Source organism: Trematosphaeria pertusa (genome assembly GCF_010094035.1).
Source record: "Trematosphaeria pertusa strain CBS 122368 unplaced genomic scaffold BU26scaffold_5, whole genome shotgun sequence".
Classification (NCBI taxonomy): Eukaryota; Fungi; Ascomycota; class Dothideomycetes; order Pleosporales; family Trematosphaeriaceae; genus Trematosphaeria; species Trematosphaeria pertusa.
The window spans coordinates 801,488-825,207 of NW_022987216.1; the positions used below are offsets into that span (position 1 = coordinate 801,488).

At 54.6% G+C, this 23,720-nt stretch overlaps 11 protein-coding genes across 11 annotated transcripts in view; 6 read left to right on the forward strand and 5 right to left on the reverse strand.

Moving 5' to 3' along the window:
* Positions 1-124: 124 nt before the first annotated feature.
* Positions 125-2,062, forward strand: BU26DRAFT_539444 (MFS general substrate transporter). The gene is made up of 2 exons (XM_033831509.1): positions 125-468; positions 517-2,062. Exons 1-2 carry the CDS (start codon positions 269-271, stop codon positions 1,949-1,951), a joined length of 1,635 nt encoding a protein of 544 aa, XP_033685789.1. The 5' UTR covers positions 125-268; the 3' UTR covers positions 1,952-2,062.
* A 283-nt stretch (positions 2,063-2,345) lies between these two features.
* BU26DRAFT_562744 (uncharacterized protein) lies at positions 2,346-4,060 on the forward strand (the record flags this gene model as incomplete). Its single annotated transcript, XM_033833066.1, has 5 exons — positions 2,346-2,394; positions 2,452-2,984; positions 3,074-3,823; positions 3,883-3,989; positions 4,045-4,060. 5 exons carry the CDS (start codon positions 2,346-2,348, stop codon positions 4,058-4,060), a joined length of 1,455 nt encoding a protein of 484 aa, XP_033685790.1.
* A 288-nt stretch (positions 4,061-4,348) lies between these two features.
* Positions 4,349-5,394, reverse strand: BU26DRAFT_549469 (kinase-like protein; the record flags this gene model as incomplete). Its single annotated transcript, XM_033832000.1, has 1 exon — positions 4,349-5,394. The coding sequence occupies exon 1, from the start codon at positions 5,225-5,227 to the stop codon at positions 4,349-4,351; it is 879 nt and encodes a 292-aa protein (XP_033685791.1). The 5' UTR covers positions 5,228-5,394.
* On the reverse strand, positions 5,346-8,092 carry BU26DRAFT_517575 (WD40 repeat-like protein). Its single transcript, XM_033828605.1, has 2 exons — positions 7,942-8,092; positions 5,346-7,891 (listed from the first exon to the last, which is right to left on the reverse strand). The coding sequence occupies exons 1-2, from the start codon at positions 8,068-8,070 to the stop codon at positions 5,624-5,626; spliced, it is 2,397 nt and encodes a 798-aa protein (XP_033685792.1). The 5' UTR covers positions 8,071-8,092; the 3' UTR covers positions 5,346-5,623.
* A 128-nt stretch (positions 8,093-8,220) lies between these two features.
* BU26DRAFT_539446 (ubiquitin related modifier 1) lies at positions 8,221-8,907 on the forward strand. The gene is made up of 3 exons (XM_033831510.1): positions 8,221-8,283; positions 8,337-8,501; positions 8,557-8,907. The coding sequence occupies exons 1-3, from the start codon at positions 8,234-8,236 to the stop codon at positions 8,672-8,674; spliced, it is 333 nt and encodes a 110-aa protein (XP_033685793.1). The 5' UTR covers positions 8,221-8,233; the 3' UTR covers positions 8,675-8,907.
* Positions 8,908-9,075: 168 nt separating this feature from the next.
* BU26DRAFT_453799 (phospholipase D/nuclease) lies at positions 9,076-11,126 on the forward strand. Its single transcript, XM_033824840.1, has 2 exons — positions 9,076-10,189; positions 10,239-11,126. The coding sequence occupies exons 1-2, from the start codon at positions 9,111-9,113 to the stop codon at positions 10,939-10,941; spliced, it is 1,782 nt and encodes a 593-aa protein (XP_033685794.1). The 5' UTR covers positions 9,076-9,110; the 3' UTR covers positions 10,942-11,126.
* A 30-nt stretch (positions 11,127-11,156) lies between these two features.
* On the forward strand, positions 11,157-13,395 carry BU26DRAFT_517578 (uncharacterized protein). Its single transcript, XM_033828606.1, has 3 exons — positions 11,157-11,472; positions 11,550-11,896; positions 11,947-13,395. The coding sequence occupies exons 1-3, from the start codon at positions 11,278-11,280 to the stop codon at positions 13,217-13,219; spliced, it is 1,815 nt and encodes a 604-aa protein (XP_033685795.1). The 5' UTR covers positions 11,157-11,277; the 3' UTR covers positions 13,220-13,395.
* A 1,350-nt stretch (positions 13,396-14,745) lies between these two features.
* On the reverse strand, positions 14,746-15,951 carry BU26DRAFT_591782 (uncharacterized protein; the record flags this gene model as incomplete). The annotated part of the gene is made up of 1 exon (XM_033834815.1): positions 14,746-15,951. One exon carries the CDS (start codon positions 15,949-15,951, stop codon positions 14,746-14,748), a length of 1,206 nt encoding a protein of 401 aa, XP_033685796.1.
* A 902-nt stretch (positions 15,952-16,853) lies between these two features.
* On the reverse strand, positions 16,854-17,962 carry BU26DRAFT_517579 (putative hydroxybutyrate dehydrogenase). Its single transcript, XM_033828607.1, has 4 exons — positions 17,457-17,962; positions 17,227-17,386; positions 17,032-17,197; positions 16,854-16,980 (listed from the first exon to the last, which is right to left on the reverse strand). Exons 1-4 carry the CDS (start codon positions 17,896-17,898, stop codon positions 16,933-16,935), a joined length of 816 nt encoding a protein of 271 aa, XP_033685797.1. The 5' UTR covers positions 17,899-17,962; the 3' UTR covers positions 16,854-16,932.
* A 2,632-nt stretch (positions 17,963-20,594) lies between these two features.
* On the reverse strand, positions 20,595-21,486 carry BU26DRAFT_529924 (uncharacterized protein; the record flags this gene model as incomplete). The annotated part of the gene is made up of 3 exons (XM_033830926.1): positions 20,595-20,990; positions 21,051-21,355; positions 21,426-21,486. The coding sequence occupies 3 exons, from the start codon at positions 21,484-21,486 to the stop codon at positions 20,595-20,597; spliced, it is 762 nt and encodes a 253-aa protein (XP_033685798.1).
* A 229-nt stretch (positions 21,487-21,715) lies between these two features.
* BU26DRAFT_517582 (uncharacterized protein) overlaps positions 21,716-23,720 on the forward strand; it is a gene marked incomplete at its 3' end in the record, with an annotated part of 2,819 nt that continues 814 nt past the window's right edge. Inside the window, exons 1-3 of the mRNA XM_033828608.1 lie at positions 21,716-21,845; positions 21,968-22,748; positions 22,799-23,696. Coding sequence (XP_033685799.1) covers positions 21,752-21,845; positions 21,968-22,748; positions 22,799-23,696 — 1,773 coding nt within the window. The 5' untranslated portion in view covers positions 21,716-21,751. The remainder of the gene's footprint in view (positions 21,846-21,967; positions 22,749-22,798; positions 23,697-23,720) is intronic.

A 23,720-nucleotide genomic window follows, 5' to 3' on the forward strand; every position in this document is an offset into this window, starting at 1 on the left:
AGATGGCGCGGAGATGGTTATCTAAGCGATCCCTGTCGCTGGCGACCCCGGTCTCCCCAAAGCCTCGGATGACTAGCGGAAGCGGCACGTCCCAGCCGCTGGCCTTTTAGAGAACTCCCTACATCGCGCTAGCAAGCCGAGCTTGGGGAAGGGAGAGGACTGGCACATATCATGGCCGTGGCCGCCCCGGGCCTGCCTGCTCTCCATTGTCGTGCGCGGCCTCTCCAGCGCGTCGCATTGCTGGATTATCGTCGACGGCCTGCCCATCATGACGGACACCTTTGCACCAGACCAGGCGCCAGGCCCTGCAGAAAAGCTGGCGGCATTCACGTCCATTGCCACGCCAGAGCCCGCTGACGCCGGCGGCCAGGCCCATCCCGGCCCGAACGACCCCGCGGCGACCACCAAGGAGCTATATTCCTACTACGCCTACTACGCTGGCAACAATGGCATCGGCTCGTTCCAGTAGTACGTTTGGGTGGCCCCTAGCTTGCACGTCGCGCTAAGCCTCAACAGCTCCAACCTGCTCTTCCAGAATCTCATCTACCAGGCGGGCTTCGACCCCAACGTCAAGCCGCTAGGCAGCCAGACCTGCGATGTCGACCCTACCGCGCCGTGCCACGTCTTCTGGAACGGCGGCACCAAGGAGTACTCCTCGGTCGTGCTCATCGCGTCTGGTCTGACCTTTCTGTGCCAGGCCCTGGTCTTCATCAGCGTGGGCAGCATGGCCGACTACGGCAACTGGAACCCATGGGTTGTGCGCACCTTTTCTGTGCTGTCATGGGCCTTTGAGTTTGGCTTCCTGGGCGTGAAGAGGGCTGACCAGTGGCGGACGGCCATGGCCCTGTATATCCTGTCAGCCATCACCTTCTGGTCTTCGTACGTCTTCTTCAACGCCATATTCCCGAAGCTGTCCCACGACCTCCCAGAGGTGCGCACCGCCTACGCAGAGTTCTCCGCCGGGTCCATCTCCGAAGACGAGTACGAGCGCCGCTGCTCCATGGCCCGATCCAAGGTCATGAACATGTCGTATGGCTGGAACAACGTCGGCTTCACCATCTCGGCTGCCTTGTCGCTCGCTGCGCTCTTCGGTCTGCATGCCAACGACTCCGCGGCGCAGAACAACTGGGGATACTCGGTGTCGGTGGCCGTGTGCACGGGCTTTTGGATTGTCCTTGCCATCCCGTGGTTCTTGTGGGAGAAGAGGCGGCCGGGTCCACCGCTTCCTCCGGGCGAGAACTACCTCACCCTCGGTGCCAAGCAGGCGTGGTTCGCGGCCAAGCAAGCGTGGACCCTCAAGCAGACGTTCTTCTACCTCGTCGCCTATTTCCTCCTCGCCGACGGCATCTCCACCACCCTCACGCTCGTTGCCATCGCGCAGACTTCGGTCGTCGAGTTCTCGGCCACCCAGAACACATACCTGATCATCGTGCAAGGGGGATCGGCGGCTGTTGGCGTCTTCGGCGCGTATTACGTCCAGAAACTATTCGGCTTCAAGACAAAGACCATGCTGCAAGCTGCAAACATTGGCTGCACACTCGTCGCCTTGTGGGGCATGATCGGCATCTGGACGACCAAGGTCGGGTACCACAACCTCTGGGAGTTCTGGCTCTTCAACGCGCAGTACGGATTCACGCTCGGGACGCAGTTTTCGTACGGGCAGGCCTTTATGGCCGAGCTTGTCCCGCGTGGGCGCGAGTACATGTTCTTCAGTCTTCTGGGCATTGTCTCCAAGGGCAGTGCCTGGATAGGCCCGATCGTGAGTAGTGCCATTGTCGACTCGAGCGGCAACGCCTGGACGCCCTTCCCGTTTGTCGCCGCTCTTATCCTGGTGCCGACTGTCGCCATTTTCTTTATCAGCGTGGAGAAGAGCCGGCTGGAGTGCAAGACGTACTTGGAGAAGGAGAAGACTGGTTTGCGGAAGGTCTATGAGGACGAGAAGGACGTTTGACTTGGGAGCTGGGAGGGCGCGAGGGACGCTCTGGCGGATATGAGCCAGCCAATTTGATACTGTAAATGCAGCCGCCTTTCTGCGATAATAGAAACCAGTCTGATACTTCTCTGAAGTGACCGCTATCCCGAGCGAAACGTGACGCTAGCGCCGTCGGCGGTACGACGGCGGTATGTGGCGTCGGCGAGAAACAGGCCCAAGCGCGGGCGTCCTCCTGCCCGTCCAATCACGACAGCGCGGACGCGCCCGCCGAGTGATCGACCGCGTGCTGGAACTAGCCCGGGCCGCGGCCCCCGCCCGTCGAGCAGACCCGCATCATCTCATCAATCCCCATCCCATCCCCACTCCTTCTCGGACCTTCCAGCTGCCCGCCGGATGCATTGATGTCGCCGCGATGCCGCCGCGATTAGGCGTGAAGCCGCCGTCGACGCGGTCAAAGACGGGTAAGGCCAGAGTGGGATCGCGACTCTACCCAGCCTAGGTATGCTAACGCCGCGCAGGCTGTGTGCCCTGTCGCAAGCGCAAAGTCAAGTGCGACGAGGAGAAGCCGCACTGTGCGCGCTGCGTGCGCCTGTTCCTGAGATGCGCATGGCTCCCCACCGCGAAGGAAGAGACGGCGATCCAGCATCCACCGTCAGCGTCAATAGGCCCCCTTGCTATCACCCTGACCAAGCACCCTGGCAGCGCGACCGACTTGTTCATATCTGAATTCCCTGCTGCGACTACGTTCTCCGTCCCCTATTTAAAGCACTTCATCTCTTTCTGTACCAAGTTCTTGACATACCCCAATGACGCCGAACAGAACCCGTTTCAGCGGGATCTCGTGCCGCTGGCTTCGCAGTCGCTGGCCTTGTATCACGCCATGGCTGCCCTCGCAGCGGGACACATGGCGAGAGGGCAGCCAAGGCATACCATGGCTGCGATGCGCCACTATACACGGGCGTTGAAAGCGCTGAATGATACCCTGAGCGACACGCATGCGGCGAAGAGTAATGCGGTGCTAGGCGCGTGTTTACTCCTTTGCGTTTACGAGGTTTGTGTTTCCTCCAGCCCGTACAAGTCCTCGTTTCTCATCACCACAGTTACAAGAATTCGTAGCACTGAAGCTGATGAGTGGAGCAGATATCTCACTCAGATGAAAGCCTCTGGTTGCGCCACCTACAAGGTGCCCGCGACCTCATTCTCTACCGCGGCGGACCGCTGGACCAGAACTTCCTCGTTCGCTTCTTCTCCCTGCTCGACGTATCCGCCTCCCTCCTCACCAGCCAGGGGACGCTGATCCCCGGAAACTACTGGCTAGAGTCCAGCTCGTCCGGCTCTTCCGCGCCGAGAAACTGGCCCTATTACGACGACGGCGTCATGGTAGACAACTTCCACGCACTAATGGCATACATGGCGCAGCTGTCGAACTTAAGCAAACTCTCCATGACCGCGGCGGGGAAAAACGACCCCGACATGATCCGCCACCTAGCCGACGACATCCACACCGAGCTGCTGACGTGGTGGGACGCACGCCCGCCCGAAATCCGCCACCAGTCCAACAGCTGGCGCACGATGCCGCGCGCGCGCCCGCTCACCGTGGCCCAGAAGCTGGAGGAGGAGAGCTTCAGCAGCACCCGGAGCGTCGTGAACGGCTGCATCATCTACCTGCACCACATCGTCGATCCGCTGGGCCGGCACCCGCAGGAGCAGGAAGTCGCCGATGCCATCAAAGTCATTCTCGACATTGTGCGCGAGACGCCCGAGGGCCATGGCCTGGAGATGGGCTTGTTCTTTGGGCTGTTTATGACTGGCGTGGCTATCTTTGACGACCCGGATAGCGAGGACTTGATCCGAGGGAAGATGACTAGTCGCAGGAATATCACTATCTATGTGAGCCCCCCTGCCGCGATTTGGCTGAGCCGTGGATGCGGAGCTGATGCGAGATGCAGCATGCAGATAACGGGGTAGTGTTGCTAGAGGCGCTGTGGAGGAAGCAGAGAGAAGATGGGCGGAAGTACGACTGGAGAGAAGTCCAGAAGGAGATGGGGCTGCAAGTGTAAGTTCTTTGTAATTTGGTTTTTACGGTTGTTATACGCTAATGGGAGTAATAGATTCATACTTACATGAGCAGTATGATAATCTTACGAGCTTATATTAGTCCGTTAAAGCTACGGAAGCTTCTAGAGTTATTAGAGTTACTGGAATTTTAATCAACAATTACTTGTGTTGAGTTCCTATGAGGTTGTACCGTGACGGAAAATACTCCCAGACATTGGCATTACATCCCTTGGTTATTGGACGGCATGTCTTCGACTATCCGACGAACTTCAAGATCGTGCTAATGGTCTCAAACTCATCTCACAAAAAAACTATTAGCCCCCTAAGGTATTCACGGAGGCCTTCCTCATCGCCTCCTCAACCTCTCGCCCTACTCACCCCCACGCCACGCGATCCCCCAGCGAGCACGCCCTCAGCCCCCGCAAACCGCTCACAAAACGCATCGAGCCCCATTACCTCCCCAGGCCCCGAATCCGCCCGCGGCTCCGCCACAACACGCACGAATTCCCACCACCAGCCGCATCTCCTCCCCTCTTCCTCCGTCCTTCTTCCCGCGCTCCCCCGTCGGAACAGCGCCAGCCGCGCCGCCAACCGGTACACGCACGTCCGCTCCCACGCCAACGCGCGCGCATCCACGCCGTCGTCGTCGAAGCGCGCGGCGCCGAAGTCGATAATAACGACGTGCGGAAAGCCTTGGTCGTTTCTTCGCTGCCACGTCATGTCGAGCATGACGTTTCCTTCGAACAGGTCGCCGTGGAGCAGCGGCGGAGTCATGCTGTGCAGATAAGACAGCGCGGCGCTGAGCTGCAGCGCGATGTGCAGCACGAGGTGTCTGGGTAGCGGGTGCGGCTTCGATGCGGAGAGCAGGGCGTGCAGCGTGCAGCCGAGCACGGCGCGGGTCGCGAGCCAGCGGCATTCGGCAAAGGGCGCGGGCGGGTGGTCTGCCGCGAGGACGCGGGGGAAGTGGGGTGAGAGGGGACTGGCGGTCGAGGCGATGAGGCGGAGAGCGCGGAGTTCGCGGGTTAGGCGGTCTTGCTTCGTGCGGGAGGGGAGTTTGAGGGCGTAGAGTTGGGTGGGCGGGGAGGTGAGAGGGTTGGGAGAGGAAGTAGTGCAGAACCAGACGTCTGCGCTGGAGCCGGAGCCTGCTAGTGCGAGGGGGAGGAATTTCCCGCGGGTTTGGCGGAGGACGGTTTGGGGTGAGGAGAACTTCGGAGTTGGTCGGGACGGTGCTGGCATCGTGGGGGAATGGTTGCGGTGCGGGATAGAGGCGGCGTGAGAGAGAGCTGTGTAGGATGTGGGAAGGGACTTGTGAATGTTGAAAGTGTTTGTGAGCGTTGGTTTGTGGTGTGGAGAAGGAGAAAAGATGGTGAAAGCCGTGATGAATATCTTTCTCGAAGACTCGCATGTGAAAATGTAAATTTCACTTTTTGGCAACTTATCCTCAACATTTTAAGACGTGCCAATAGTCTCGCTGTTGTCGGGACGACTTAGGGGATATATGTGGCTGTGTCAAATGTGTCGATGGTTAACCTGCGTGATGAACGATCCAAACATCCAGACTTATGTGAAAGCGTGCGCGAAGGTTGCATAATTCACTTGGATTTGTCTTGCCCGTCGATACTAGTGTCGCCCTCAGCGAGCTTCTGAAATGTTGAATATGCGGACCGAGGAATCATCGCTCGCCACCGCGATCTGACGTCTCGGCTCGACCTTCCCAGACCTCCATGCAATCTCATTGATGGTCTTCGCAGACGAAAGAGCCGCGCTGATCATGGTGACTGACACCTTGTCTAGCTCTCCCGGCGATGCAGTGCCAATACCAATCTCGCCGTGTTCGGTGCCAAAGGCGAACTGAAGCCGGCCTTGCAAGATATCGCGGCTACACGCCACGGCGGTCACAGCTGCTGTCGCAGACACTGCTCCTTTCAGCTGAACTTCTCCTTCACCGATCTGCCATATCTTGACGTTCTTGTCTCTCCCAGCAGTTAAGAATGTAGGCTGTTCCGTGGGCGCCCATGAGGCATCGAGAATCATGCGGGTGTGGCCCTTCGGATTCGAGTGCTTCAGTGCGTACGTTGTCTCCGCATTCCGTTCCCAGACCACCCATTGGCGGTCTCGCCCTACGCTAAGAAGATATTTGTCGTCGTGCGAGAACTCAAGGGCCGTGACGGTCAGAGAGTGAGCCTTCAGAGGTGGCTTGAGCTCGAGCCACTCCTTGGTGTCGTAGAGACGAATGACGGCGTGGTCGATGGAGCTTGCTCGACAAGCCGTCGCTACCAGACTCCCGTCGTTACTAACAGCCACTGATGAGATTTCGTAGCCATGGCCATATAGCTTCTCCGTTTCCGGCCATAGGAGGTGTCGAGCGAGATGGTCTTCGAACGGGGGATGGTCGAAGTCAAGGGTCGATTTTCGTACAATGGACGCCGGGTCGACGGCTTCCCGTTCATCCATTTCTCCGTTCTCGACGGCTTGATCGTCGCCTATACTATGTATTGCTTTATTCGACAGACCAAGGACCGGGATGTTGGCGGCATCGGGAAGCTCGGCGCTCGTCGCCTGGATCTTGCATAACCGACTTAGCATCTCGGAGACGCCCTTCGGTTCGTCGAAAACGCGGAGGAGCTTCTCGTCTGCTCCGGAAATGAACTGGAGGTTGGTAATACTGTCGACGCAATTCAGGTCATAGCCGTGGATCTGAGGTCGAGAGAACTCGTGCCATGACGAGACTTCGTCGCGCTTCCACTGGGAAAACAATCTCGTCGTCTGGTCCGAGCCAGTGGAGAGTAGATAGGTCCCGTCTCTTGACCAGCACAGCCCTTTAACTTCCCGAACGTGGCCCGTGATCGCAACCTGTTGGGCCCACATGTCTTCCAATGTGGAATATGTCCACTTTCTCCAGCTGCCTGTCCGACCTAGCGAAACGACCGAGCTACCATCCGGCGACCACAACCCGATCCAGAATCCTCCCGCGCTTCCGGTGGCACTCGTCGATCCCTTCTGTGCGCTGATCTCGCCTAGCCTGGTGGTGCAGACCCATACACCGGACGCCGGGTCCGCTTCCCAAATAGCGAGAGAGTTATCCTCGGAGGTCGATAGCAGTTGGAGCTTTCCCGCTTTGTGTCGCCATGAAGCCGTGTATATCCAGTCTTCATGGCCCAAGAGCAAGGCTTCGAAAGTGATAGAATACTTTGACGTTGCGGAAGCAATCCGATGCGCTTTGTTTGACAATGATTTGCCCAAAATACCCAAAGCCGGATCATTGAGTGCACTGCTCACGGCTGGGAGCTCCTCCCCTCGGTGCACACGCCATAGCCGGAGATATTTGTCTTGGCTCGCTGATGCAAGCAGGAGGTCGCTGCTTTCGCCTGAAGTCTCCCGTGTAAAGTCTAACGCTCGGATCCATCCCTCGTGTCCAGTGAGGGTTGCTGCAAGTTGAAATTGGGTATCATGAGAAACGAAAATCTGAATAGTGCTGCGCGTACCAGCAACGGCCAGGATAATGGAGGATTCGTCCAGAGTCGCCAGTGCGATAGTCAATGGGAAATACCGCGGGGATAAAGTAATGGACTGCAGAAGCTCAGCATCGATGGATGAGAAATCTGCATCGTGAACAAGCCTCCAAATCTTGACGGTGCCGTCCGACGCCCCGGTAGCGAAGACATCCGAACCTGCTAGCGCCGCTATCCGAGTAATAGGACTCTGATGATCGTGGAGAGTCTTTACGAGCTCAAAACCGGTGCCTGAATCTCGTCGTCCATGCCATATGCGAATGGAGTGGTCGGCGGCACCGCTGAGCAGTACCGAAACATTTGAAGATCCAGTTGGGAAAAATTTGACAGCATTTACGACATTAGTGTGCCCGTTCAGTATCGATCGAACCCCGCGTAGCCTATCGTCCTGCTACGCATTAGCGGTAGAGAAGTTGTGTTGCCCAGAACGATGCCTACCAGAGGATCCCACAGCGCGATGCAATTGTCTGCCCCAAAAGCCAGCAGCCGTGAGCCGTGGGGGTCCCAGTCAGCCGCTGCAGGGTTCCGGTTACCACCTATTGAAATAAACTCGGGCGAGATATCCATTCTCTCGGGGAACGGGAGATTGTTGGTCGATGGAGGGTGGTCATCGATGTCGAGGATTTCTCTACGCTAGTCTCGCCTATTAGTACATAAACGGACTAGCGCGAGATCCCAACCTCTGAAATTCAGCCTTCGCCCCCGACTTACAGCCCGGTTCCTCCTAACGATGTCAAAGACGAACGATGACGGGACCATCCCGATAACCGTGGAGTTTAGGTAGGTGCGGGGAAGACACGTAACGAACGCTGACAGGCGCTGACTGCGGATAGTGGAGGGCTGGAAATGCTATTCTCGAACGAACGGAAACTTTCGCTTGCCATACCCGCCAAGGATGAGACCGGAAATGGCTCGAACATAGCGTACTTGGTCAGGCATCTCTGCGACAAAGTCATGAAGGATCCGCGAAAGGAGTTATTCGTTCTCGATGGCACTGTGTATGAAAACGTCGAGATTTGAGCGCGAGAAGGTGGTTACTGACGGTTGCACTAGACGACCTGGGATCTTAGTACTCATCAATGAAGCAGACTGGGAGCTTGAAGGCGAAGACAAGTACGAGATTCAAGAGGGCGATAATATCTTGTTCGTTTCCACACTTCATGGCGGATAGATATGGACAGCATGAGAAGAAAGAGCGCAATTTGTCAGTCTGGACATCCTGGCCTATTGTAAAGCTCCCCCGGATCTCCTGTGCACGTATTGCTCCGTTCCCGGACCGGAGCTCGTGGCGACACGGGGCGGTCCGTGGGAAGGTGAGAACGAAATAGAACCACGTTAAGCTGTCGCAGTCTGCAATTGTAGCAGCATCATACTACAGCCGAGCCTTAGATCTCTTGTTAAACGCAACCTTCTGACGTCGTCGAGCGATTGAGCTCGGCTCGCATTCTGTGGCCCATAACGTGACTAGGCCTAATTAGGCTTAGATACATGCACGACCCACGTGCGGACGCGAAATCGGGCGCGCCCAAGCGATGTCAAGCTTAACCGCGCCCGTTCCCCTTAAAGACACAACACGACTAAATCCAATAAGGGATGACGCTGCCACCATGGCACCCTCCGATGACGATGACGATCTTAAACGGGCGATCGCGATGTCTCTTGCAGAGGCTAGTTCTCCGATTGCCAACGTCGCCAAACTCGCGTCGGACGACGAAGATGAGGAGATGCGGCATGCGATCGCTCTCTCACTACAAGATAGCAACGCAGATCCCGGGACGCTCGAAGCTACCGTCTCTCACCCCCCAGAGTACGCTTTTGCGGAGGCCTCTCAACAAAACAAGCGCACCCAATGCAGGACAGAAAACGCATCAAGCACTTCAGCATCCTCTAAGCCGTCTGGGCTGTTCGGCCTAGATCGAAAGGCCATGGAGGAAGAGCGGCTCGCAAGGCTAGGCAAGCGGAAACGCAGCGCATCCCCAGAGCGACCTTCTAAACTCATCACTAAAACACCGGGTGTGTCGAATGCGGACGAGAAGAGCCGGACATCGTGCAACGGTCCCAATTTGAAATATCCCAAGGGGACAGTGAAGCGAACATGGGCGTTCAAACACCCACGAACAGACGATATCAAGATCGAGGAAGTCCTTCAAGCATCTACCGTCAATATCGCGGTCTTGAGCGCTTTCCAGTGGGAGGACAACTGGCTCTTCGACAAAATGACTCCCGAGATCACGAAGCAGATCTGGATCATGAGTGCCAAGGGAGAAGATGTCCAGAGTAAAATGCGGCGCGAGGCCGTTGCATGTGGAATCCCGAATTTCAAACAGCACTTCCCGCCTATGAACGGCCAGATCATGAATATGCACAGCAAGTTGATGCTGCTGTTCCACAAAGACTACTTACGGATCGTGATACCGACTGCGAACATGATTGCCGTGGACTGGGGAGAGACGAACAAAGATCCGAGGACGGGAGAGTCGTGGCAGCCTGCGGTCATGGAGAACACCGTTTTCTTGATCGACCTACCGCGCCGCCCGGACGGGAAGCCAGCCGAGGAAGCAGAGACGGCGTTTGGAAAGGAGCTTGTGTATTTCCTGACTTCTCAAGAGCTTGGCCGGAACGTGCTGGAGGGGCTGCTGAAGCACAACTTTTCTGAGACGAAGCATTTAAGGTTTGTCCATTCTATGTAAGTCTGGTATCATTTACTCAGACGTACACCTCTGACGCGTACATAGCGGTGGCAATCATTCCGGCAAAGATCCGAATCGCCATCGAACGGGCCTGCCTGGCCTTGCACTGGGTATTCACGAGCTGGGGCTCGATCAAGTCAAGACGCTTGAAATAGACTACGCAGCATCATCCTTGGGCGCACTGAAGGAGCCGTTCCTGAAACAAATATACCTCGCTGCCTGTGGGATCTCGCCGCTATCGGAGGATAAAGCGCCGGCCGACTTTCTCGATCGCTTTCGAATATACTTCCCGACTAAGGAGACAGTCGTCAACAGCACCGGCGGAGCTCGCTGCGGTGGAATCATCACTCTAGCGAGGGCGCACTATGACAGCCCTGGTTTCCCCAAGCAGTGCATGCGCGATTACGTCTCGACGCGCAAAGGCGTGTTGTCCCACAACAAACTGCTCCTCGCGCGAGGTCGCAAAAACGACGGGAAGCCCTTCGCGTGGGCCTATATTGGGTCCGCAAATATCTCTGAGTCCGCGTGGGGTGCGCCGAAGATATTGAAAAACGGCAAAGAAAGTTTGAATATCAGGAATTGGGAATGCGGTGTCATTGTGCCGGTTCCTGACGAGGCGTTGGAGAAGGTCAAACTAGCTGATGATGAAGTGCCTCCGATGAGTGTGTTTGAGGGCACAGTGGAGGTCCCGTTTCAGTACCCAGGGGAGAAGTATGAGGGACGGGAGCCTTGGTTCTCCAAGGGGTAGAGTAGATTGCGGTAGCCGATAAAGGACGCCTGGCAGTTGGATACAACGCGTTGGTTTTGCACGGGAGGACGTACTCGTATAGCGCGTATAGCATGTGATGGTGCGGAACGGCTAGGCTTGATGCAGGATGGCGCCGCAAGAACCATGTGCAGATCTAGGGCGGACAAATGCGGCGGAGAGTGCATCGGAGCGGAGCTTCGGGCATTTGACGCATGCGAAGGCTGCAAGAATTCGAGGCTCGATGCCTGCGCTTCGCATCCCTTCGAAACACTCTACGACATGGCGTAGCAGCCGGCGCGCCTTGAAGCAAGTCACTGCCCTTATTACCCGTCTTCGATGCCAGACGCGCCCACGCCCCGCCGCACGCGGGCCTCCACAGCCGCGACCCCAAAACCCACCATCCCGCTCAACGCTCGCGGACCCATCACGGCGCCCCATCACAGCTGGTTCACGAGTCCAGCGCGGTCGCATTCGAATTACGGACAGGGGAAGGAGCTCCCGCTGCATTTGATCCAATTAATACTCGAATACGTACGTGCCGTCGCGCGACCCATTGCCCATATTTGGCCGATGACCTCATTCGAGAACGCGGCTGATTGCGCCTACAGCTCGACGATGCCGGCGACCTCGCGCGTATCACGCGCACCTCGCGCCTCTTCTACTACATGGCCCTGCCGCGGCTCTACGAAGAGGTTACGCTGCGCTCTTATTCCGAAATACGCTATGTCGACGGCAGGCCGGAGGGCTACGGCAATGGGAGCCCCTTCGCCATGGGGCTCAATACCCTCGTGTCGCGGACGTTCGCGGAATACGTGCAGATGTTCAGGGTGATCGGCGACTGGCGGGAGCACGACGTGGACGACTACTCCAAGGGCAGGGTGCCGGACAACAGCATGATGCTGCAGATAGCCATACGCGCGGCCATGGACCGGATGAAGAACCTCAGGGCTTTCGCGTATGTTGGGACACCATAGTTTGCGCATAGGAGAATGCTGACGCTCGCAGCTGGGAGCTGAACACTAAGCCATTACAGACCGTCTACGAAGGACTCATGCACAAGCCGTCGCTGACCTCGCTCACGCTCCGCTGTCCGGCGAGACGAATACCGCGACCCACGACAGTAATACCGCCCCTTCCGAACCTCCAAACTCTCATAGTCTACGACATAGACCCACTGTGCTATCCCGACAACATATCGCTGCTGCTGCTCGCCTCAAAGAAGCTCGAGAACCTAAAACTGCACTGGAGTCCGCGCATGCGAGAGAATGCTGAAGAGTCCGTCAACCTCCTCAACTACTTCGGCCGCTGTCTTACCGCCAAACACACCATACCCTTAAGACGCATGGCCTTGTACAACCTATATACGCGCAACCAGGGGGAGGGCTTTGAGCACGTCTCGGATCATTCCGTGATAGAAGAAATCACCATCATCAACTGCATGGGCTCTTCAGACCCGATGACAGTCTTCCTAGACGACACGTGGAGGGTAAACGCCAATCACCCTATACCTCACAACCTAAAGATGATGCGATGCGATCAGACGGATAAAGAACACGTTACCATGCTGGCCAGATTTCGAGGGCTCGAGCGCCTGTACCTCATCAGCAGGTCCAGAAGCTCGAAGCCGAGCAGCACAGCGGTTACGCCGATAACGCCGTCCGCGAGTACTACACCGGCCACGAACGGCAACGGCAGCAGCGCAAACGGCACTCCGGTCACAGAACATCAGTGCAAGAGCCTCGCAGGTGACTACCTCGCCGTCATCCAGTCCAACCACCGCACGATGCGCCACCTCCTCCTCTCGGACCAATGGCGGCTCAGCGACGACACCGTGTACAAAATCTGCCAAACCTGTCCGCATCTCGAACAGCTGGGTTGCGCCTGGGCCGTCCCGCCCCTCGAATCGCTCCGCCAGATCATTGCCCTCCTCCCCAAGCTCTACGCCATCCGCTTCCTCATGCGCCCGAACTCGGAACTCGCCGAGAAGTTCGAAAGCATTGACATGGAGATGCACCAGTTCGCGCTGGGCACCGAGCTCTGGCGGCCCGAGTACAAGAATCTGAGGTACTTTGGCTTTGGAGACAAGTTTGTGTTTCGGCTAGGAGACGTTGTGTATCCGCCCAAGGGGAAGGAGAATTTGCCGCCGGGGCAGGAGAATTCAATGATTGCAAGGAGGGTGGGGCCGGTTAGGAGGCTTGAGAGGGTGGGGTGGGAGGCGGTTAGGCATATCGAGATCTGGGGGATGGACTCTACGGAGTTTGAGGCGCGGTTTCCGTGATGAGGCTATGATGGGATCTTGGGCTCTGGACGGGAGGCATTGGTCAAAAGCGGTGTACTTGTGTTTTATTGTGCGATAGCGCATAGGCCGGAGGGAGTTGTGTATGATAGGGTGTACAGTGCCCAGATCTGAAGCATTCAACGGTTCGTTCGGAGCTAGGTATCTAGCTATATCAGGTTCTCGTTCAAAGCCGTGTTCTTGAACTCACCAACCCGGTGACATGCTAAAACTCGCAGCATTGTACAATGGGTTCAACCGGACCCCTCAACCGCGCGTGGCTGGGTTCCGCACTAGCCACCTCCGCTTTTGCGTGCGCGGTGCTTACTTCAACGTCATTGCATCCTTCCTCCAGACTCAACGTTACTATACCTATAGATTTAGTCCCTCAGTTCATCGAGACAAGCAAGAAGGGCGGAGACGAGAGGTCTACGGATTTTCGTGGAGCTTTCTCATCTCCGTTACCTTTCCTTTCTTCTCCTGGGACGATGTTTTGTATCTGGCGATGCTCGCGTTTGGGTCGGAGAGAAGTGTTGCCAACGCATAGAGTGATGGAAAGCGTAGTTCTATCCTCCCGCGATGCTAAGGTTCTGGGGAGAGCGTAGTGTAGTGTTGTGGCATAAGCTAACCTCCGCCAGTGGTTCCATTGACCTTCCCACTGCGCTCTCTGACCTCCGTGAGGGCTTGCCGTGTTGGTTTAATGGCCTTGTCCTACCCGCGTACGCGCTCGACGACGACCCGCGATTGCTTGGCTGAATCCGTGGCGAGGACGGCGAGGCTGTAGCGAGCCGCAGCGAATCTGTAGCGAGTCGCAGCGGGTCGCAGCGAGGGCAGCGAACCTATGGCGAGGGCAGCGAGAGCATAGCGAGCCGCAGCGAATCTATAGCGAGCATGATAGCGAGTACAGCGAACGCTACTGCGAGCGTAGCGGGTCGCAGCGCATCTATAGCGACCGCAGCGAACACTGACGCAAGGTTCAACATAAAGCGACATCTAGCGAAACCAGGTGCATTCTCCTGCAGACTATGTGTTGAAGCAGCAAGATAACAGGTAGCTGAGACCTGAGAACGGGACCAAGAGAAATTTTGAGCCAGGATGTGGTTCTTAGTAGGCTGGTGGAATTGGCGGAGGCAGGGAAGGGTGGAGAATGAGAAGAGAGGGTTTTAGAGGGGTTATGGAAGTTTATGGCGTGTATGAATGGGATTTTGGAGACGATTTCACCGGGTATCATTATCACAAGGGGGAAAAGCTACAGCAGAGTAATGGGTAGTGGTAGGTTAACGAACCTCCGGCATGCCTTTCTCGTCGAAGTCCCTGTTACGATACTAATAACAAGAGATACAGAGGTCGTGTTCGTGTCCAGGATATGCTAATCATACTTCAATGGCTGTACAAGTACCATTCGGAGTCGTTCAATGCTCCTCTACCTCCTCCATGTTCTCGTCCCATTTATCATCCCACCAGCCATAACACCGGTATGTTGACCACCTTTTGTTAAGTTGACGCCGTAATACTCGAGCCTCTCAGCCTCAAGACCACTTGTACCGGCCCCAACCATTCTCGGTAAACTTCCACTCCGGCTGGTTTCTATCGTGTCTAGCCCGCATGATCATGGCCTGCCACTGCATCGAACTTCTCAATCCGAACAAGTTTCCCTCCCGCTTCCGCATTATGGGACTCCCGCCTCCGTCGAAGTACATCTCCTTTATCCCGTCGAATTCGTCTGCAAACGGATACTTTACGAGGAGGTCGAGAAAGGGGTTTACCCCGGTTATCGGCGTTCGATTCGGGATCTGTGCCCACATCTCTTGCAGGATGTTCTGGAAAGCGCCTACTCCAGCAAGGGTTATCTTCTTGATCCAGTGTGGCTTGGTGGCGATGATGGACGCGAGGAGCGCTACAAGAGGAAGCGCCCGGTAGTAGCCTATGGTAAAGGCGAACGGATACCGATCCATCCAGAAGCCGCAGCCCAAGATACGGATCGTTACATTGTCGACCCCGATCTTTGCGAGCTTCAACCATCCGAACAGGTTTGCGTGGTGTATCGGCGCGAAGTTGGCGATGTATTTGGAGCGGGCGTGGGGGTGGATGTTGAGTTTTGCGAGCTTCCGTGCGAGAGTGGTTGGAGTAATGACAGACATTGAAGCCACGGTCCCGCCCTGGATGCGCGGAACTAAGAGTTGGCTAGCGGCATGGATCCCTGGCATACGAACAATGCTCTCCAATAGCTCGCCCGGGCTTCGCCATTCAACATGCTGGACCACTCTTACCGATATGCTCAGGTCTGGCACCTTGTCTCCATAGACTATTCGCATACCATGACAGCATTCGAGAGTCTCGGTATCCGCAATGGCGCCCAATGCCGGACTAATGTGGAGAGGAACAGTGCCATACAAGGCCCGGCATTCTTCTGCAAATTGCCTGCAAACGTACGCGAGAGGGTGGGGAGCCAAGAGATCGTGAAGATAGAGATAGGCGCGTTTATTGGGACCGGCGAGTCGAAATACATGCTCGAAGATGGTTGTGAGGATGCGAGGATCCAGGCGGAGCAACGCCGGATGTTCGAGTGCCACGTTCGTCGACGGCGATTCTTTGCGGAGGCTGGCCATTGCTCGAACCAAACTGCTCATCGCAACTGAATCACTTGCTTCGTCAAACATTTGTCTCTTTTTTTTAGGGTTGTGTGGACTTGGGGTTGCTTTGCGCGGCGACTGAATCGGGAACCTTGACGCCATCAAGGTATAGGCAGCCACGCGCAGACCTTTCACTCGGACGGTTTTCCGCCTTTCATTGTTTTGAAACAGTGCGGTAGCCCGCTCTTCCTTCCTGGCGACACGTTCGGTGCGGGCAAATAACCTTTCACCAACACCGAAAGCCGCGGCCTTGCACTTAAGGACAGCGCCTGGTTGTCTTTAGTACGCAAGGCAGTGAAAGGGATTCGAGCTTGCTATACCGAAGCAATCCACAACCGGGTTTTTCCATTGCTTGACTCAGGCCGGTCAGCAAACTTTTCAAGCAATCGCCCAGGTATTTACTTTGCCGACCTCCCGCTACTTCGCCACTACAGCTACGCACCAGCGCCTGACCCTCAACCCGCCACGAAGACGAACGGCTAATTGTCACACCAAAACCCGCTCTACACCCGCGCGCCACTGCCTCATCCCGTACAATGACAGCCCACGAAGTCTACCGCTACCTCGACTCCCGCGGCGACACCATAATCTACAAATTCGATCCGGAGCTCCTCAACGACCCGGTCGAGTCCCCGATCTCCATCTTCCACGAATGGCGTCAAGACTTCCACAAGACGATCCAATGGTCTTCGATGTTACTCGACACCGAGAGTGCAATCGAGCGCTACAAGAAGGATAAGAAGCCGAGCCCGGGATTTCTGCTGCATGAGGAGAAGAACGCGGAGGGGAGGAGGGTCGTGTATCGGTTTGTGCCGTTTAAGGAGAATAGGAGGGGGTATGTGGTGAACTTTGAGGGACGCTGAGGTGCTGCGGAAACGGGGAACGGCTAGATGGTGAGACGGCGCAGAATTGGGATAATGGTCGGCGGACATGTGCCTCAAAATCTGTCAATAGAGGAGGTCGGCGGGCCGAGGCTGTGGAATCATAAAAATAGGATCTCAACTGCTTGTCTCAGATGCTCCTTACGTACATACCACGTAGATGAATAGCCTATTCCCAACGCGTCTTCCCTTTCAACCGCTCTCACTTGTTCAGCTTGTCCAATCCAGTCCCCATTATCATTCCCGCATCCTGGACCCGGTTAGCCCTCCAAACCAGATTTATAGCATGAAGGCAGCTTACCATAGCTTCCTGCGGCACATTCACGGCCGTAGTACTCATCCTCACCATATCCGCATTCTGGCCATACCAGAATCGACCGGTCGTGCGCTTCACAACCTCATCCGCAACCGCATTTGCATACTCCATCGTATCCATTCTCTGCAGGCCGTCGCCTCCTCGCGCTCTGCTTAAACACTATCTTCAATAGGCTTGTACAGCGAGTTCTCGGGCAGTGCGAAATCGCCGAAATATGTTTGGCCTTGGGATTTAACTGCACCTGTCACGACGGACAGGACGTCGACACCGAAGGGCTTCAGCTCAAGACGCATGGTCTCGGCTATTACCTCGAGTGCGCGCTTGGATGCGGAGTAGGTGCCTTTTGGGATCAGCACATTTTCTTGAACTTCCTGGCAAAGAAGACGAAAGAGAAAGAAGCGGCTACGCACCCATGTACGGAGTATTCATGTAGCCCGCAATAGACGTGATAAATGCAAGCATGCCCTTCGCCCTCATAAGCAACGGCGCAAAAGTCTGCGCCAGCACCATCGGCCCGAAGATATTGATGTCGAAAATCTCCCTGGCCTTCGCGACGTCGTCATCAAGAATGGGCGTGAAGTGGTTGCGCCCAGCGTTGCTGATCAGGTAGTCTAATGTTCCGCCTGTTTGTTTGCTTACCGCCTCTGCGGCGGCGTGGATGTCGGCTGCGCTGGTGACTTCGAGCTTTAGAAGTGTCACGTTGGGAAGATCTTTGAGCGAAGACAACTTGGACGGATCGCGGGCTGTGGCAAAGACGTGGTAGCCTCGCTGCTGGAAGACGGCGGCTAAAGCAGAGCCGATGCCGCCATCACTGCAGCCTGTGATGAGGACGGTGGATTTACTTGAAGCCATCACTGGAGGAGGATGCCGAAACGCGCGAAAGATCTGAGGGAAAATAAAACCCAGAGCTGTGAAAAGAGGCGCTGAGATTGAAATCGGAATCTTTGGGTTTGAATTTAAATTCCATGAGGCACAGCTAAAGCTAAGCTGGGCAGCTTTGTATATATGTGGGGCCTAGTGCTTACGCCTCGCTACTTCCAACGAGGCACAGCTCACAGCATGCTTCCTACTCGTGCGGGAGCTCAGATGCTCGAACTGTTAGCTTTAGCATCCTAGATTACGCAATAGCGAATCAGCATGCCTCCCTAGAGATGCTTCCCACTAGTCTGTAAGCCGACTCAGATCTTACTACCAAAGGCTGTTTCCCGAGACTTTATGCACAGTGCGAGCTTGCGGATAGGGAGCTACGCCTCCATATAGTATGAGCATAGGTTCAGCGCGTAATCAGACCAACTACCTATAGTCTTCCATCATGCACCATTGTCTTATTTTTATCGCTGTCCATTCCACTATAGCATCTCTTAGGGACCGCAGGCCTTTACGAAACAATAATAGGCAAACACATCCCTATCACTCTCGCTGGATGAGGCAAAGACGGTCACATGTGGAATACGCTCCCTCCGGGGTCGCTTCAGGTCAAGCTAGTCAGCGAAATTCGGGTACCCGTAGTCTCAACCATAAAGCACTGCTAACAGAACCACGGGCCACCTAGCTCTCGATGATTCTCGACGATATTATGCCACGACCTCAAAGATAGCTTCTGTCTCAAACATTAACTAGCGCTGCAGAGCCGACTGCCCACCCGGGTGGGTCAATCACCTTGAAGAAATTGTCTATGGCAATGCGTTCAATTTATGGACTAATGTCCATCCCTACGTAGCGAGACACACTGTGTGGCGAGATAAATAAGGGTACTTTAACTTTTAGCAACTGGAAAGCTTATGCGCACAACAAATGTCGTTATAATTCTACGAATATAATCTGCTACAGCTATCTCTAAATGTCTATGTTCTACTTTTCCTAAAAATTACGTTCGCATTCTTGCTTCCGCGCCTAATTTGTATAGCGCCTTGTGTTATAGTAAAACATGCTTCTCTACCCACAGCGCTAACCTTAAGCCTTTTTCGCTCTAAATTTTTGTAGAACAGCCTTATCCTACCTTCACAACCTCCCTCGGATACTAGGAAGTTATCATTAACCCTATGCGCGCTGCGGAGCGCAATTCTATGCAGCGCCGCAACGTTGATTAGTACTTCTAGCGGAAGCAAACTACCGATCCGGGCTAATGCGAGATGGCCCCGCACGTCTTACCTTATGCACTGGGGAGTATTTTATTGCAAGATATCTAGCTGTGTGAGTTGCATAAGCGTTCGGATTATCGTTAAATCCGACTTAGGATTGGGAGCAGTGATAAGGCAAGGCCCGGTGCTTGTTTAGTCAGCCAACGCGCTTCCAGCGGCGAAACCAGCTTCGACACAGCGATCCCACACACACTCGAGATGCAGTTTAACGCACAGCGATACCTACTTTGTGGTGTAGAGCCATACAACTATACCGCTCCGGAGTGCCGAGATCCGCCGTTGTCCCTTCCGCTGACCGATGGAACGACCTGATCAAGACCTTCACGTCCTTATGCTTCTCGAGTCCACCGGCCCGCCGATTCCTAGACCAAGCCGCAGCGAGCTCTAGTCTTGGCTCGTTGGAGGAGAATACAATGTGATAGAAAGGATACAAGCTACGATAGAGCGCGGCGGGCCTGGAAATTAAAGCCTGCGCTTTGGCATGTAGGTTTAACTAAGCGTTACTGGCAAAATGCCGTCGTTGTAAGCGCATACGAAGGCGGAAAGGCTCTGCATGCTTTAGTATTATAGCTGTTGTACGGTTAAATAACTAATAGCTCCTTACATAGGCACTGCAATTTCTAGGACGGTAGAGATGTGCTTTAGCTTAACCTTTAAGGGTCATGCTAGATTTTGAATTGTTCATGTTCGTAAAGGATAAGTAATTACTAGCGGAGCTGTAATAATAGCTATGCTTAGCAAGACTCTAGACTACGTAGAGCTGCATATAGTAGTCTACTCTTTAGCTATATCTACAAACTATCGCCTCCGGCGCAAAGGTCCTGGCAGGAGCGGTTCGGCCATCCTTCCTACTAGTGTCATTGGAGGAGTTCGTTAGTTTTAACGATGCTAAAGTGGCGAATCTTCTACAGTACGCGTACGTAGATCCAGAAGTAGCCATCTCGCTACTAACTCAATCTAGACTATGCTTGAAGCTTCTCTGTGGCGAAGTAATACAGTATATAGAGTTATGCTAATCTCTGGTCCTCTATGAAAGAGAGAGAATAATAATATATAGGAGAGCAAGCATACCAGAAATATAACGAATGGACAACGAGTCTTTCCACCGTACCAAACAGATAAAGAAGATGTGTTCTGATGCTAATGTTAAGCTTATGTCCCTACCGCCACATTCGCCCCACCCATCTCGAAGGGTTCCTTGCTAGATTGAAGACCCTCATAAGCGGAACGGGAAGGCTATTCGAGAAACGTTCAAGGCAAGGGTATAATGTATTTTTAGAGTGTGGTTTGGGTTGTGTGGGAAACAGCAGAGGGGGAGGGGTCACTTTCAACCATGTTGGATGGGCTATTCATGAACATAGCTAAGGCTGACCTTCAATTAAATTTATTCCTGCCCATGAATAATGCTTACATTCCTCCGAAACTAATTCCACTGACACCGCCATTGATAATTCCAGCTTCAAACCCCGAATTCTGATTGCCGAATGAGATATTTGGTGAATGGCTCTGGGCCCCTGCGGCTTTCGCAACAGCTTCTTCCTGTGTCTTAGAGAGCAGCTCATCCAGCAGTTTTCGTGTCGTATCTAGTGCTTTACGTTCTTCTTCAAGTTGCCGCAATGCACCAGCTTTGTCTTCCTTGTTTCCAGCCACTTCCTCCTCATCGCTGCTGACGTTCATCTCCTCCAGCTTGTCATCCAATACTATCAGCTGCTTATCCGCTGTGGTAATAGCACCCTTGACCTCATCCTGATTTGTAGATATCGTTTTCTTAATCTCTCCGTGATGTGGCCATTGCGGACGGAGCTGTATCTGTAAGGTAAGGTTAGCTCGATTTCCGCACTGAGGCCTTCAGATTAAAGTTACTGACAAGGTCGCTATGCTGACGATGCTGCTGATGGAGCGCTTGCAGTTTTGGAGCTGCTCGGACATAGCCTTCATTTGTCCTTGTTTGAACAATCCCACGTTTGCTCGATCCTGCCATACTAGTTTTCCATCCTCTGAGTGTCTAGTCCACCGCTGCAAGTCGGTTCTGAAGAGATCGCATGCTTGCGTGCAGCTGCTGATCGTATTCTTTGACTCCTCGGCTACATTTGGACCAAGTGATATCCATACTCTCTCATCCAAGTTTTGGAGCAACTTGAGTGCTGTTTCAACAGAGGTAACGTCCTCTTGTTAGACGTTTCACGGCTTTCGGTGCGTCTTTGAGGTTCTGTAGTTCGTCGAGAAGAAGTCGGGTACCATGCAACGCTGGGACTGTGACCCCAACAACACTTGCGGCAATGCTGAGTGGATCGGCCATTTGGCACCAGAAGCGACTAAAAGGAGTGTGCAAAAAGTCCGCTGAAGCGTGGCATGCGGGGGTTAAGTACGGATCAACGACCAGGATCAGCTCCAGCGAGGGGCGGGCCACTCGGGCCAGGCCATGCTTGGCGGCGGCCTCTCGGCGGCCTCCCAGCCTCAGCCTTCCGTCTGGCCCACACCTGCCCGAGACCGCCAGCCTGAGGTTCAGCTGGCGCTTTGCAGCAGCGCGCAGTCGCAGATGCATGCTCCGCTACAACAGCACCATGGCGCCTACGAAATCTTTCGGCAACAACAATGCTGGCTTTCAAGCTGGCGAAATCCACGGCTCTGTCCATGTGGAGTTCCGGCCTCCGCCCGGTAGGTATGGGAGGACCAGGTGTTTGCAAGGCCCGAGCCGGCGCTAACAGTGCCAAACGCTCTCCTCGTACGGGTAGCTGTGTAGTGGGGGAATTGCATAACGTTCGCTGACTCCTCTGCAGATGAGAAATTGCTCAAGATCCGCCGGTGGCTGTCTGCGCCAGACCCGTCCACGAACTACCAGAAAGCTCTTAAGCTACGGCAGGCCGACACTGGGGGCTGGTTCCTCGAGGGCAGGGAATACACTAGATGGAAGACAGAGCCTGCGTTGCCTCTTTGGCTGTATGGAATCCCTGGGTGTGGCAAGACTATCCTATGCTCTGCCGTTCTCGGCGACGTGCTCGAATTCTGTCGAGATGGTCCTGGGAGGGTAGCTGCGTATTTCTTCTTCGACTTCAACGACGTGCAAAAGCAGGACCTAGGGAAAATGCTGCGTTCTCTAATCTGGCAGCTCTCACGGCAATCTGGAAAAATCCCTACGAGTCTCAACGACCTGTTCTCTTCGTGCGAAAGCGGGCAGCAGCAGCCGTCAGCGGATGCACTTCAAGAGGTATTGCGGTTAATGATCCCAGAGCTCCCGCAGGCATACGTCGTGCTCGATGCGCTAGATGAATGCGCTCAACGCGCGGAGCTAATGGAGACGCTCGAAATAATAGCAGGATGGAGACTTCAGAACTTGCACCTCCTTGTAACGAGCCGAAGAGAGCGAGCTATCGAGAGCACCCTAGAAGAGATTGTAGACGACCAGAGGAGAATCTGTCTCCAAAGCGCGCTGGTAGACAAAGACATACAACGATATATCCGACAGAGGCTAGCCACGGATAAAACCCTTCAAAAATGGACCAAGGATGATGGTGTTAGACAGGAGATTGAGTCGGTGTTGAGAGACGGGGCCAATGGAATGTATGCTTTTAATTTAAGTTTGACATGATCTATGTTAATGCATACGACAGGTTTCGATGGGCTGCATGCCAGCTTGATAGTTTAGCAAAGTGCCGCAATCGCGCAACACTCCGCAAGGCTCTTGCTACACTGCCACCAACGCTGGACCAGACATATGAACGCATCCTTTCCGCGATAAGCGAAGCTGATTCGGAGTATGCTATTCGCATCTTACGGTGGTTAACATTCTCCGCACGGCCACTCTCAGTCAACGAGATCGCTGAAGTTGTCGCCATCGACACCAAGCGAGACCCTGCATTTGACCGTGATGAAGTTCTTGAGGATCCATTAGACGCATTGCATATCTGTTCTAGTCTTGTTACTATTACTGTTAACAACGAACATGAGCAGTACAGCGACTATGAGCTTAAAGATGTATCAAGAGAAATTGTTGCGTTAGCGCATTACTCAGTCAAAGAGTACCTTATTTCAGACAGAATCTGGACAGGAGAAGCAGCGAAGTACGGCATGCGAGATGATGTCTGCCATGATGCTATGGTAAGAAGCTGCCTTGGCTACCTTCTCCAGTTCAAGCAATTAGAGCTACACCCAGGCTTCCTCCAGGTATTCAGGCTCGCACGTTACTCGGCGGAGTACTGGATTAGCCACGCTCGAAAGACAGGTGAACAAACAGAAGAGATGGGCCAACTAGCAATTCGCCTATGCTCCAAGAACAGCTCTTCGTACGTCAACTGGATTCGGTTGTGGGATCCTGAGAGACCTCGGAAGAACCCAGACTTTCAAAAGAGACTAGAGGAGATACACGAGCCGCTTTACTATGCAGCGCTCCTAGACCTGAGAGGTGTGGTAAAGCTGCTGCTCGACGCAGGCGCCGACGTCAACGCGGCGCAGGGTGGAGGATTCGGCAACGCACTCTACGCGGCTTCATCCCTAGGCTACGAGCAGGTGGTGAAGCTGCTGCTCGACGCAGGC

What these genes read in the sequence shown, in the direction of transcription:
- BU26DRAFT_517578 (XM_033828606.1), top strand. Translation starts at nt 11,278, where the DNA reads ATGCCAGACGCGCCCACGCCCCGCCGCACGCGGGCCTCCACAGCCGCG. An exon ending in TCCAATTAATACTCGAATAC is followed by an intron (nt 11,473 to 11,549) that starts GTACGTGCCGTC and finishes TTGCGCCTACAG; the next exon opens with CTCGACGATGCCGGCGACCT. An exon ending in AAGAACCTCAGGGCTTTCGC is followed by an intron (nt 11,897 to 11,946) that starts GTATGTTGGGAC and finishes TGACGCTCGCAG; the next exon opens with CTGGGAGCTGAACACTAAGC.
- BU26DRAFT_517579 (XM_033828607.1), bottom strand. Translation starts at nt 17,898, where the DNA reads ATGGCTTCAAGTAAATCCACCGTCCTCATCACAGGCTGCAGTGATGGC. An exon ending in CATGAATACTCCGTACATGG is followed by an intron (nt 17,387 to 17,456) that starts GTGCGTAGCCGC and finishes TGATCCCAAAAG; the next exon opens with GCACCTACTCCGCATCCAAG. An exon ending in GCACTGCCCGAGAACTCGCT is followed by an intron (nt 17,198 to 17,226) that starts GTACAAGCCTAT and finishes ATAGTGTTTAAG; the next exon opens with CAGAGCGCGAGGAGGCGACG.
- BU26DRAFT_539444 (XM_033831509.1), top strand. Translation starts at nt 269, where the DNA reads ATGACGGACACCTTTGCACCAGACCAGGCGCCAGGCCCTGCAGAAAAG. An exon ending in GGCATCGGCTCGTTCCAGTA is followed by an intron (nt 469 to 516) that starts GTACGTTTGGGT and finishes AAGCCTCAACAG; the next exon opens with CTCCAACCTGCTCTTCCAGA.
- BU26DRAFT_517575 (XM_033828605.1), bottom strand. Translation starts at nt 8,070, where the DNA reads ATGGATATCTCGCCCGAGTTTATTTCAATAGGTGGTAACCGGAACCCT. An exon ending in TCGCGCTGTGGGATCCTCTG is followed by an intron (nt 7,892 to 7,941) that starts GTAGGCATCGTT and finishes AATGCGTAGCAG; the next exon opens with GACGATAGGCTACGCGGGGT.
- BU26DRAFT_453799 (XM_033824840.1), top strand. Translation starts at nt 9,111, where the DNA reads ATGGCACCCTCCGATGACGATGACGATCTTAAACGGGCGATCGCGATG. An exon ending in TTAAGGTTTGTCCATTCTAT is followed by an intron (nt 10,190 to 10,238) that starts GTAAGTCTGGTA and finishes ACGCGTACATAG; the next exon opens with CGGTGGCAATCATTCCGGCA.
- BU26DRAFT_539446 (XM_033831510.1), top strand. Translation starts at nt 8,234, where the DNA reads ATGTCAAAGACGAACGATGACGGGACCATCCCGATAACCGTGGAGTTT. An exon ending in CCGATAACCGTGGAGTTTAG is followed by an intron (nt 8,284 to 8,336) that starts GTAGGTGCGGGG and finishes GACTGCGGATAG; the next exon opens with TGGAGGGCTGGAAATGCTAT. An exon ending in TTCGTTCTCGATGGCACTGT is followed by an intron (nt 8,502 to 8,556) that starts GTATGAAAACGT and finishes CGGTTGCACTAG; the next exon opens with ACGACCTGGGATCTTAGTAC.